A 12757-nucleotide genomic window follows, 5' to 3' on the forward strand; every position below is an offset into this window, starting at 1 on the left:
AGCGTACCCACCAGGAAGTCTTCCAAAGGATTTGTCCTGCACACTTGTGACCAAAAATAAACAAGGTCAGAGACACATTTAGAATATTGTTTGCATCTTTTTGGTAATCTTCAATGGAAAGAAAAAAATCGCCCATTTTTTGCTTTTGCCTAAGATCATTTTCGCCACCATAGAGTCTAGAAAACCTCAGGAAAAGTAAAACTCTTTCATTGAAGAAATAAAAGGGTTTAGCATGAATATTTTCCAGTGCTTAAAATGCTGCAAGTGGTGGATAAGACAGACATAAGCTGGGTATTGGACTGGCATTGTGACCAGCGATCGAGAGAGCTTAAGTGACGCTAGAGATGAGAAGAAGTTTTGCTCACAGAGCAGTAAATGTGTGTTGTACGCACCAAGCAAAAATTGTTAATACTTTGATCAACTCCTCTTTAGCAATGTAAGTTATAATATAAGATTGATATTGTGGTTCAAATCAATTACCTTTGGAAGCTAGAGAAACATTTCCGAGAGGTTCATGTTCTCACAAGTTTTACAGTTCAAACACCTCCTTCAGACGGTTGGGTGAGTCGAATTGAATTGTACATGGTCCTTAGGAAAGATACACTTGATGAGCTGAATGGCTTTCTCATGTTACATATTTTGTGTTCTTAAATGGAAGGGATTATTTTGCACATACCAAGAATATGTAAGAATAGGCAACACTTGAATTTTACTTACTCTAGACTCTGAATAACGTGGTTAAGAATAATCGTGAAATGTTATTCTTGTGCATGGGGTGAGACAATGTGTGTTATTTAGAGTGTGTTATGTTTTCTAAGCAAGTGTTTAACCAACAAGAAGAACCATGTTTCAGTAATACAGTGCACAGATATAGTCATTAAATTGACAAGAATATTCTGTTGGATAGAGATTTCTGACTGGCTTTTATCCCGGTGCTCTTTTCCTTTCTAAGGTTCTTATGTGAAATACATGACAAAGCCAAACATGCCCTGCTCCATTACTGAATCATTGAAACATTTTCCTGAAGAAAACGCTACAAATGCGAAAGCCTTAGCTGCTCCTCGATATGGACCTTCAAACCTGACCCTCGTGACTGTTGAAGGCTGTCCTACCTTTCTCATAGTAGACTGGGAGAAGAATGAAAATGACTCTGCTAGTGGTAATAGTTTCACTTCTAATATTCTCTCCACTTTTGCTTCTTTCTGTCCAGAATATATTTTTTACTGTTTTGGCCGGTTATAATTCTTGCTGTACTGATGCAGTAATATTTTCTATTTGTTATTTTCTGAGCTTTGTCAAGGAAACAGTGTAGGGAAATGTTTCGAATACACGCTGCTGGCAGGGAACCTGTCCCACCACCATTGCACATCAGAAAATTACCCCTTATTTCGCTAAGAAGTCTCAGAGATGTAAAAGGACGGAGCAGATTATTAGGGGTTGATTTTCCTGGACTTCTTCTGCCCTGGCGCTGGACAGGAGCAGTACATAGAAACCTAGAAGATAGGAGCAGGAGTAGGCCATTCGGCCCTTCGAGCCTGTTCCGCCATTCAATGAGATCATGGCTGATCATCCAAATTCAGTACCCTGTCCCTGCCTTCTCCCCATATCCCTTGATCCCTTTAGCCTTAAGAAATATATCCAGCTCCTTCTTGAATATATTTAATGAACTGGCCTCCACCGCCCTCTGTTGCAGAGAATTCCACAGGTTCACCACTCTCTGGGTGAAGAAATTCCTCCTCATTTCAGTCCTAAATGGCTTACCCCTTATCCTTAGACTATGACCCCTGGTTCTGGACTCCCCAGCCATCAGGAACATCCTTCCTGCATCTAGTCTGTCCAGGCCTGACAGAATTTTATAGGTTTCGATGAGATCCCCTCTCAATCTTCTAAACTCCAGTGAGTATAAGCCCAATCGACACAATCTCTCCTCATGCGTCATTCCTGCCATCCCAGGTATCAGCCTGGTGAATCTTCGCTGCACTCCTTCCATGGCAAGAATGTCCTTCCTCAGATAAGGCGCCCAAAACTGCACACAATACTCAAGGTGCGGTCTCACCAAGGCCCTGTACAACTGTAGCAAGACATCCTTGTTCCTGTACTCGAATCCTCTTGCTACGAAGGCCAACATACCATTTGCCGCCTTAACCGCCTGCTGCACCTGCATGCTTACCCAGGTTTTTTCCTATCCTGGACCATTAACATTGTCTGGGGTAACCCACATGCAGGCCCCAACCCCTGCAGGCCAAAGCTGGCAAAAAGGGAAATAAATGTGCATACTGAGACTGATTGGGGCCTTCTGGCTGCCTCTGGAACCCCTGTAAGCTGTCCAGTTACTGGTGGTCAGGGGGGGATGGCCATGGCACCAGGTTTCATTGAGCGCCCAATGAAAAGAGTCCTAAGCAAATAAGGCGGTAGGCCAGGAACATGCCCTCCCGCCACATTTGATTGCTTGTGATGGGCCTTCACCTACTGCAGGAACAGGGTCTCTGCCTCTTTTTCCTGACCTTTACATGTGGGCCCCTTAATGCTTTATCCAGTATTAGTGTTCACTTTACTATTAGATGGTCATAGGTTTGGTCACTAGTCTACTTTTTTTCAAATATATTAACTAGAGATTCCAGGTGGAGCCTTTTACAGAAACAGAGCCTCCTACTTCAAATTAAGGCTAAGTGTTCAGATTAGTCGTCCAACAGACCACAGGTTAAATTCAGATAAGAAAGGTTATTTGGACAATCCTAGCTCATCCATCCCAAAATAAATTAAATCCCCCTCCCCATCAGAGCAATCTGTTCCTTAGATGGTTTCAGAGTTTTTAGGCGCAAAATTCTGATAGGCCTGCTCTATTGACAGAAGTGCAGCAGAGTGGGCCTGACATCTGTTGATGTCAAACAACCCATCACCCATCCCAAATTGCAGAGACGGGGTAATTTGCCTGGTCAGAGCAGGTGGCCCACTCCTGTAAGGGTGCATCAGAGGCAGATCAATTACCTCTGTCTGTGCAAGATCCGGGGCCCGATGGAATTCACGCCATCTCTCAGCTGGCAAAAGTTTCATTGAGTCATTATCAGGGCAAACTGGGGGGAATTCCCAGGAATTTCTCCAGACACGCACCCATGATGTGGGAGGCAGGTCACTGACCTGAGGTAAACGGGGTAGAATTCCGGGGAATTGGATTTTGTCCCAAATTCTGTACCCGTCACACAATACTTCCTGGTTGTGCTGATTGGAATTTCAGACTATTTGTCTCCCAAGTCTACCCAGATATCCATTTGATGTGCTACTCACTCTTTGTGTGAAGAAGAACTTATTGGGACCAAGGATTAGTCTTTGATGCAGTCATAACATCTCTTGGCCTGAATTATTTTACCCTCCCAATAGAAAAATGCTTTCAGGGGAGAAAATATACATCAGAAAATAGTAAAACGTGCTATTGTAGGAATGTCTAGTTCCTATCAAGAGACTGAGGTCGACTCAGGCGATCAAACAAACGATGTTTAATGTAAAACTAATTCAGTTTAACAAACAGATGCAAGAAAACTACGAATACAGGTCTAGTCAGTTCGGAGGCTCCACGAGGACTGCTTGGGCGGTCCCGTGGCTGGCGTCATGACGTCATCACGTTTTTCCCGCCGGTGGGGGATCATGTGATGAACGGCGTGACGTCATCGCGTTTGCACGCGCTCTTAAAGGGACCGCGCTCTGTACATGCAAACAGTATATACAAAGATACAGACTCAGGCTGTAGCTAACATGTTGTTAAAGGGAATTATATACATTTGATCGGAGTCCCTTCGTGGCTCCGCCACATGTGCCCCCCCAGAATTGTCTTTAACAGAAAAAGTGAAACGGCGAGGAGGCCTGAGAAGCCTGTCAGAGCGAGTTCTGTACACTTGGAGTGGAAGCTGCTGGACGGCGGGCGGGCTGGCGGGCGGTTGCGCTTGATCTGGCATGGCGGACGGCCCCGTTTTGGCGGCTGTGTGGTCTCGACCGGGCGGTCAAGGTCCAAGTGTGCCGGCTTCAACCGGTCAACCGAAATGTGGTCCAGTTTACCTCCGATATCCACCGAGAAAGTTTTGTCTCCCGGCTCGAGCACGCGGAAAGGACCAGTGTAAGGGGCCTTGAGCGGATCCCGATGAGCATCGTGGCGGATGAACACATATTCGGCGTTCTTCAGCTCTGCTGGGACGTGGGAGCACTGAAAGCCGTGATGCGACGTTGGTACTGGTGCAAAACACCTGGCTGCCTCCTGGTGTCTGATGAGTTGATTGGATGTGGACCATGGCTCTGTTGGAGTCGGAAGGAAATCCCCTGGTACGCGTAGCGGCTGGCTGTAGACGAGCTCTGCTGAGGACGAGTGAAGATCTTCCTTGGGTGGCATGCGAAGACCCAACAGGACCCATGGTAACCTGTCCACCCATCCAGCGCCTTGGAGGCTGGCCCTCAGTGTGGCTTTGAGCGACCTGTGAAACCGTTCGCACAGGCCGTTCACCTGTGGATGGTAGGCTGTGGTGCGATGTAGCTTGATGCCGAGCCCCTGAGCCACTGCGTTCCAGAGCTCAGAGGAAAATTGTGGTCCACGATCAGAAGAGATGTCCGCCGGTACCCCGAAACGAGCGACCCAAGAGGAGATGAATGCCCTGGCTACGTCTGCCGACGTGTTGGATGACAAGGGAACTGCCTCTGGCCATCTAGTGGTGCGGTCTACCATCGTAAGGATGTGTGTAAACCCATGAGAAGGTGGAAGTGGCCCCACCAGGTCCACATGCACGTGATCAAACCGTCGCTCCGGAACAGCGAAGGTGGCCAATGAAGCTTTGACGTGACGCTGCACCTTGGCCTTTTGGCAGACCACGCAGGTGTTGGCCCAGTCGCGGACATCCATATGCATGCCCCGCCAAACGAACTTGGACGACATCAGCCTTTGCGAAGCCTTCATGCCAGGGTGTGACAACCTGTGTATGGCGTCAAACACTTTTCGGCGCCAGGCAACCGGCACGATAGGGCGAGGATCTCCTACGGAGACGTCACAAAGTAGCGTGGTGCCTGCGGCGTGGAATTTGACATCGGCCGCTTGGAGGCTAGAGGGGCTGGTTTGGTAAGCTTGCACCTCTGGATCCGAGGCTTGATCCGCAGCCATGAGGGCATAGTCGATGCCGAGCTGGACTGCCTGAACGATCGCGCGGGAGAGGCAATCCGCCACCAGGTTGTCTTTACCGGCCACGTGCTGAATATCAGTAGTGAATTCAGAGATAAACGTTAACTGACGTTGTTGTCGGGCTGACCACGGTTCAGCAGTCTTGGCCATAGCGAATGTTAGTGGCTTATGGTCCACAAAAGCAGTGAAAGGGCATCCTTCCAGCAAGAACCGGAAATGGCGGATGGCCAGAAAAAGAGCCAGCAACTCCCGGCCGAAGGTACTGTACTTCTGCTCGTTTCGCCGTAATTGATGGCTGAAGAACGCCAGCGGTTGCCACGTTCCATTTACCCACTGTTCCTGCACTGCGCCGATGGCGTAGTCTGACGCGTCGGTGGTGAGGGCGATGGTGGCACCTGGCAGCGGGTGCACCAGCATGGTCGCGTTGGCGAGGGCACTTTTTGTGTCAACGAACGCCCGGTCCATATCGACCGCCCGGCTTACCGGATCCTTGCCAGACTTGCCCTTGAGGGCCTCGTACAGGGGCTGCATGAGCAGAGCTGCCTTAGGCACGAAGCGGTGGTAAGAATTTACCATCCCGAGGAACTCCTGCAGGGCCTTGATGGTGTGCGGGCGCAGAAAGGATGTCACCGCCTCTACCTTTGCTTGCAAAGGCACCGCTCCCTCCGATGTAATGCGATGTCCCAGGAAATCAATGTGGGGCAGACCAAACTGACACTTGGCTGGGTTGAGAATCAGGCCGTGTTGGCTGAGGCGACGAAAGAGGGTGCGTAGGTGCGCGATGTGTTCCTCCTTATTTCGACTGGCCACGAGGATGTCGTCTAAATAGACTAAAAGGAACTTGAGGTCCAGCAGCACGGAGTCCATGAGGCGCTGGAAGGCCTGGACAGCGTTCTTCAACCCAAAAGGCATCCTCAAGAATTCAAAAATGCCGAATGGGGTGATGACTGCGGTCTTCTCCGCATCCTGCGGGTGTACCGGGACCTGGTGGTAGCCTCGGACCAGATCCACCTTGGAAAACATGGTGTTCCCAGCCAAATGGGCAGAGAAATCCTGAATGTGGGGGATCGGGTATCGATCAGGAGTGGTAGCGTCGGATGGCCGCCATCCGCCACCAGGTTTCGGAACGATGTGGAGAGGCGAAGACCAGGGACTATTGGACCGACAAATAATCCCCAGGCGTTCCATCATAGCGAACCCCGCCTTCGCGACCGCCAGCTTGCCGGGTTCGAGGCGCCGGGCCCGCGCATGGACCGGGGGGGCTGGTGGTAGTGATGTGGTGTTCCACACCATGCTTCGTGGCCGTGGAGGAGAACGTCGGTCTGGTCAGGTCCGGAAATTCTCCGAGCAGGCGAGCGAACTCGTCCGGAGTTGGGAAAGCGCAGGAGACGGTGCGCGGCATGGTGGTACCACGGTGGCAAGGAATGGAGTGAAACGTGGCCGCGTTGATCAGCCGCCGGTTTCGCACATCGACCAGGAGGCCGTTAGCGCACAGGAAATCTGTGCCGAGGATGGCTTGTGAAACCCTGGCCGTAACAAATTCCCAAACAAATCGCTGGCCGCCGAAGCACACCTGGACCCGCCGTTTGCCGAAGGTCCGGATAGCTCCGCCATTAGCCGCTTCAAGTGAGAGGCCGTGCCTCCCAGCTTGAACATCAATAGCGGACGCGGGTATAATGCTGCGCTGTGCGCTGGTGTCGCATAGGAATCGCCAACCAGAGATGGAATCGGTGATGAACAACAGCTTGCCAGAATTTCCGATTGCCATTGCAGCTGCGGGGCACCCGTCAGACCCGTTCTTCTTTTGCAGGGGTTGCAGTTGTTTTTTTTTGGGAGAGAAGCTGCCGGGAGGACGGCAACATCTGGCTTTCGCGCCAAACCGCGCGTGGTAGGAGCACAGCCCCGAAGGTTGAGGAGCTGGGGTGGCGTCTGTGGGGGATGGGCGCCTCGTGGCAGCGCAGTACTGCTGCGTCACTGCGAAAATCTTGTCCGCTTCGGCAGCAAGCACTGCGCAGTCTGTGACTTCGGACCTGGCCAGGGCAGCTTGTACTTGCTCCGGTAACTGACTGAGGAAGAGCTCCCTAAAGAGGAAGCATTCCGGTTCAGAGCCAAGGAGCGTGAGCATTTGGCTCATGAGCTCAGACGGCTTGGAGTCCCCGAGGCCGGGCATAGCGAGCAGTCAGTGGGCGTGCTCCGACTTCATGAGCCCGAAGACCTGTAACAACCGCGCCTTGATTGTTTCATACTTGCGGTCGTCCGGGGGGTTCTGCAGCAGGCTGACGATCCGCGACATGGTGGAGCTATCAAGTGCGGAGACCACGTCAAAATATCGGGTCTGATCCGCAACGATGTTCCGTAATGCAAACTGGGCTTCGACCTGGATGAACCAGGCGGTCGCTTGTTGCTCCCAGAATTGCAGTAGCTTCAATGCAACGGCGTTTGTTTCCATGCTTCGTTCCTTCTGCGAAAACCATTCGCAAAAGTCGGGGTCACCAATGTAGGAATGTCTAGTTCCTATCAAGAGACTGAGGTCGACTCAGACGATCAAACAAACGATGTTTAATGTAAAACTAATTGAGTTTAACAAACAGATGCAAGATAACTACAAATACAGGTCTAGTCAGTTCGGAGGCTCCACGAGGACTGCTTGGGCGGTCCCGTGGCTGGCGTCATGACGTCATCACGTTTTTCCCGCCGGTGGGGATCACGTGATGAACGGCGTGACGTCATCGCGTTTGCCCGCGCTCTTAAAGGGGCCGCGCTCTGTACATGCAAACAGTATATACAAAGATACAGACTCAGGCTGTAGTTAACATGTTGTTAAAGGGAATTATATACATTTGATCGGAGTCCCTTAGTGGCTCTGCCACACTATATTAAATTTACCTAGGCTTTGATAATCTAATTGTAACCTTTTTTCTTAGTTTTCCTCACTTATGGCATAAAATATTTATATTGTTTGTCATTGTGCATCATATTCTCTATTGAGATGTGTTTACATTTTTGTCTTCCAGAGTATGAAGTTCGATCAAAAATGAGAGGACCAGACAACAATACAGAAGAACTTATTACTGTTACTAATCAAACACATACTGCTGTGGAAAACCTCAAACCAAACACAAGGTGAAAAAAGTATATTTTATTCCTCACAATTATATGTAATGTATTATGTTCTGTTCCATCTTGCGGAATTTTTAGAACATAACTAATACCTCAGCTACAAAAGTAAAATACTGTGGATGCTGGAAATCTGAAATAACAACAAAAAATGCTGGAAATACTCAGCAGGTCAGGCAGCATCTGTGGAGAGAGAAACAGAGTTAATGTTTCGTTAGAGATGTAACAGGTTTTAAGCAAGTGCAAAGGCAGGGAAAGGGGGAGGGGAGGAAAGGACTAAAGGGAAGGTCTGTGATAGGGTTGAAGGCAGGTGAGAGTAAATGACAAAAGGGATGGTGGTGCAAAGCAAAAGGAGATGGTAATGGGACAAGTGAATAAACAAAAGATGGGTCTACAGGAGGTGTAAATGGGAATAGGAGAATCATCAGCAACAGCTGCTGTCCAAAACAATGGGGGCAGAGGTTATGATCTGAAATTGTTGAACTCAATGTTGAGCCCACAAGGGTACTAAAGGGTAAATTCAGAAGTTTTCAGAGGTGAGCCACGTTTAAAGGGAGCGCAGACAGGAGAGACAACTCCCTTCAGATGTGGCTCCCTGCAGGAGTGGTGAAATTACTGTAACCTCATTGTTTGAGAGTTGGCATTCTCTTATTTTGCAATCAGTTATGGAAGTCTTTCATACGAGTGTAATATAACTTGTAGGACAATAATAGCCAGGAAATGTTCCACATTTAAAATGCAAGATTATTGCTGTTTCATTGATTTGTTTTAGCTGTTACATTATCTGCAGTGGCTGGGTAGCATGTGTTATTAATTAATAATAATGAGTGAGTAGAGGATCTTTTTCTTTGTTTGTATAAACTCTGGCTACCCCTGTCTGAACAACCTTACGAGGCTGTCGAACAACCATCTATCTACAACCTTGTAGAATCACCGTCCATGATCCATTCTTCTATAATCTCATTTTCTTGTTGATACTTGTAGATAAATCAGCTCAGATCAGCTATTCCGGTAAATGCTTTCCTGTTGACTTAAAAAAAAAAAGCAGAAATACATGTTTCTTGTAACAAGAAAGGAAGACTTGTATATAGCGCCTTTCATGACCACCGGACGTCCCAAAGCGCTTTACAGCCAATGAAGTACTTTTTGAAGTGGAGTCACTGTTATAATGTAGGGAACGCGGCAGCCAATTTGCACACAGCAAGGTCCCACAAACAGCAACGTGATAATGACCAGATAATCTGTTTTATAGTGATGTTGATTGAGTGATAAATATTGGCCAGGACACCAGGGATAACTCCTCTGCTCTTCTTCGTGTGCCATAGGATCTTTTACACCCACCTGAGAGAGCAGACGGGGCCTCGATTTAACATCGCATCCGAAAGTCAGCACCTCCAACAGTGCAGCACTCCCTCAGTACTGCTTTGGAGTGTCAGCCTAGATTTATTGTGCTCAAGTCCCTGGAGTGGGAATTGAACCCACAACCATCTGGCTTAGAGGCAAGGGTGCTACCAACTGAGCCATGGCTGACACACAGAAGAATCAAGTATTAAATCTAATGGGCTGGATTCACGCTGAATTGTTAATGGTTTTGGGAAAGATTTCGTGAGTAAAATGGCTATCACCACTAAAAAATTGCACCAAAGCTATCCTCCCAAAAGATTACAAGGCCCACTGAGTTCCCCATCCGCTGCATGCAAATGGGGTCAAGGGTGTGTGGCTAACCCCTCTGACCCATCTTCACCAACTTTGGCCTCAAGCTTGTCGTAAATAATTTCTGCCACTCTTTAAGTGGCAGTAGGCGTTGCAGGATGGCATCCCTGAGATGGATACTACATTGAGGAGGCCATTTTGTGTACTGCTACTGAAGCTGGTTGTTACTTTGAGTGAGGACTTTTGCTGCTAGTGTTATTCAGTTCTGTTCAAATTGCTGTTTGGCATTGGGGTGTGCATTTCCTAATTACTATCCCTCTATTATGAAAAGGAGGAGAATAAGCACAAGGAAAGGCTACACTGAAGGCTTTTGAATTGAGGCATCAGAGAATGTCTCCTTTACCTACACACGCATACCTTCAACAGGGTTTAAGAACATAAGAAATAGGAGCAGGAGTAGGCCATTTGGCCCTTCGAGCCTGCTCCGCCATTCAATAAGATCATGGCTGATCTACCTCATCTCCACTTTCCTGCACTATCCCCATATCCCTTGATTCCCTTAATGTTTAAAAATCTGTCGATCTCTGTCTTGAATATACTCAACGACTGAGCCTCTACAGCCCTCTGGGGTAGAAAATTCCAAAGATTCACCACCCTCTAAGTGAAGAAATTTCTCCTCATCTCAGTCCTAAATGACCGACCCCTTATTCTGAGACTGTGACCCTTGGTTCTAGACACCCCAGCCAGGGGAAACATCCTCCCTGCATCTACCTTGTCAAGCCCTGTAAGAATTTTGTATGTTTCAATGAGATCACCTCTCATTCCTCTAAACTCTGGAAAATATAGGGCTCGTCTACTCAACCTCTCCTCATAGGACAATTCCCCCATCCCAGGACCCAGTCTGGTGAACCTTTGTTGCACTCGCTCTATGGCAAGTATATCCTTCCTTAGGCAAGGAGACCAAAACTGTACACAATACTCCAGGTGTGGTCTCGCTAGGGCCCTATATAATTGCAGTGAGACGTCTTTACTCTTATACTCAAATCCTCTTGTAATAAAGGCCAGCATACCATTTGCTTTCCTAATTACTTGCTGTACCTGCATGTTAACTTTCAGTGATTCGTGTACAAGGACACTCAGGTCCCTCTGAACACCAACATTTACCAATCTCTCACCATTTAAAAAATACACTGCTTTTCTATTTTTCCTACCAAAATGGATAACTTCACATTTCTCCACATTATATTCCATTTGCCATGTTCTTGCCCACTCACTTAGCCTGCCTATATCCCCTTGAAGCCTCCTTGCATCCTCCTCACAACTTACATTCCCACCCAGCTTTGTATCATTAGCAAACTTGGATATACAGGTAGACTACCCTTTATCCGGACTTCCGAAAACCGAAACCCTCTAAAAACCGAAGGTTTTTTCGTTCAGCGTAAGTCGTGCGTACGACTTACGCTGAACGAAAAAACCTTCGGTTTTTAGAGGGTTCCGGTTGCGGAAGTTCGGATAAAGGGTAAGTCGTGCGCACGACCCCCCGCCGACCCCCCCGCGGACCCCGCCAGCCCCGACAACCGCCGACCCCGCCAGCCGCCGACCCCCCCGCGGACCCCGCCGGCCCCGCCAGCCCCGACAACCGCCGACCCCCCCGCGGACCCCGCCAGCCCCGACAACCGCCGACCCCCCCGCGGACCCCGCCAGCCCCGACAACCGCCGACCCCCCCCGCGGACCCCGCCAACCGCCGACCCCCCCCGCGGGCCCCGACAACCGCCGACCCCCCCCCCCGCGGGCCCCGACAACCGCCGACCCCCCCGCGGACCCCGCCAGCCGCCGACCCCCCCGCGGACCCCGCCAGCCCCGACAACCGCCAGCCCCGACCCCCCCGCCGACCCCCCCCCCCGCGTACCCCGCCGACCCCGACTGACTTACGCTGAGCGTCAGCGTAAGTCGTGCGCACGACACCCCCGCGGACCCCCGCCGACCCACCTTCCGAAATCCGAAATTCTCCTTTATCCGAAACTCGGCTGGTCCCGAGGTTTTCGGATAAAGGATAGTCTACCTGTATTACATTATGTCCCCTCATCCAAATCATTGATGTAAATTGTGAATAGCTGAGGCCCAAGCACTGATCCTTGAGGTACCCCACTAGTTACAGCCTACCAACCCGAAAATGACCCATTTATTCCTACTCTCTGTTTTTTGTCCGTTTACCAATCCTCAATCCATGCTAGTATATTACCCCCAATCCCATGAGCCCTAATTTTGTTTACAGAATAGGAAGGTCTTAGCTAGAATTTTATAACCATCAGTGCCTCATAAAGCTGTGCTTCTTCATGGAGGCTATTGAGGAGATATCTCAACCTCTGGTTGAAGACCTAAATCCCACTTACATCAGGAGAACAGCATTGTCTGTACCAATCAAGGTCACTATTGCCTTGAATTTCTTTCTGACTGGATCCTTTCAGCCAGCATCTGGTGACCTTTGCCACATTAAGAACATAAGAAATAGAAGATTTGGGTGTCCTCGTGCAAGAAACACATCTCTGTATCCCTTGATTCCCCATGAGTCCAAAAATCAATCTATCTCAGCCTTCAATATACTCAAAGACTCAGCATCCACAGCCCTCTGGGCCAGAGAATTCCAAAGATTCACAACCCTCTGAGTGAAGAAATTTCTCCTCATCTCAGTCTTAAATGGCCTACCCCTTATCCTGAGACTATGCCCCCTAGTTCTAGACACTCCAGCCAGGGGAAACAACCTCTCAGCATCTACCCTGTCAATCCCCTTCAGAATCTTATATGTTTCAATGAGATCGCCTCTCATTCTT

The 12757-nt window shown here is 49.1% G+C and overlaps 1 protein-coding gene across 16 annotated transcripts in view; it reads left to right on the forward strand.

Moving 5' to 3' along the window:
• abi3bpa (ABI family, member 3 (NESH) binding protein a) overlaps positions 1-12757 on the forward strand; it is a 365809-nt gene that overhangs the window by 298222 nt on the left and 54830 nt on the right. For all 16 annotated transcript variants that reach the window (XM_086006969.1, XM_086006965.1, XM_086006953.1 and 13 more), the window contains 2 exons: positions 953-1159; positions 8170-8278. In XM_086006969.1, coding sequence (XP_085863095.1) covers positions 953-1159; positions 8170-8278 — 316 coding nt within the window. The remainder of the gene's footprint in view (positions 1-952; positions 1160-8169; positions 8279-12757) is intronic.

Source organism: Somniosus microcephalus, chromosome 14, assembly GCF_052327205.1.
Source record: "Somniosus microcephalus isolate GS21.2 chromosome 14, FLI_Smic_1.0, whole genome shotgun sequence".
NCBI lineage: Eukaryota > Metazoa > Chordata > Chondrichthyes > Squaliformes > Somniosidae > Somniosus > Somniosus microcephalus.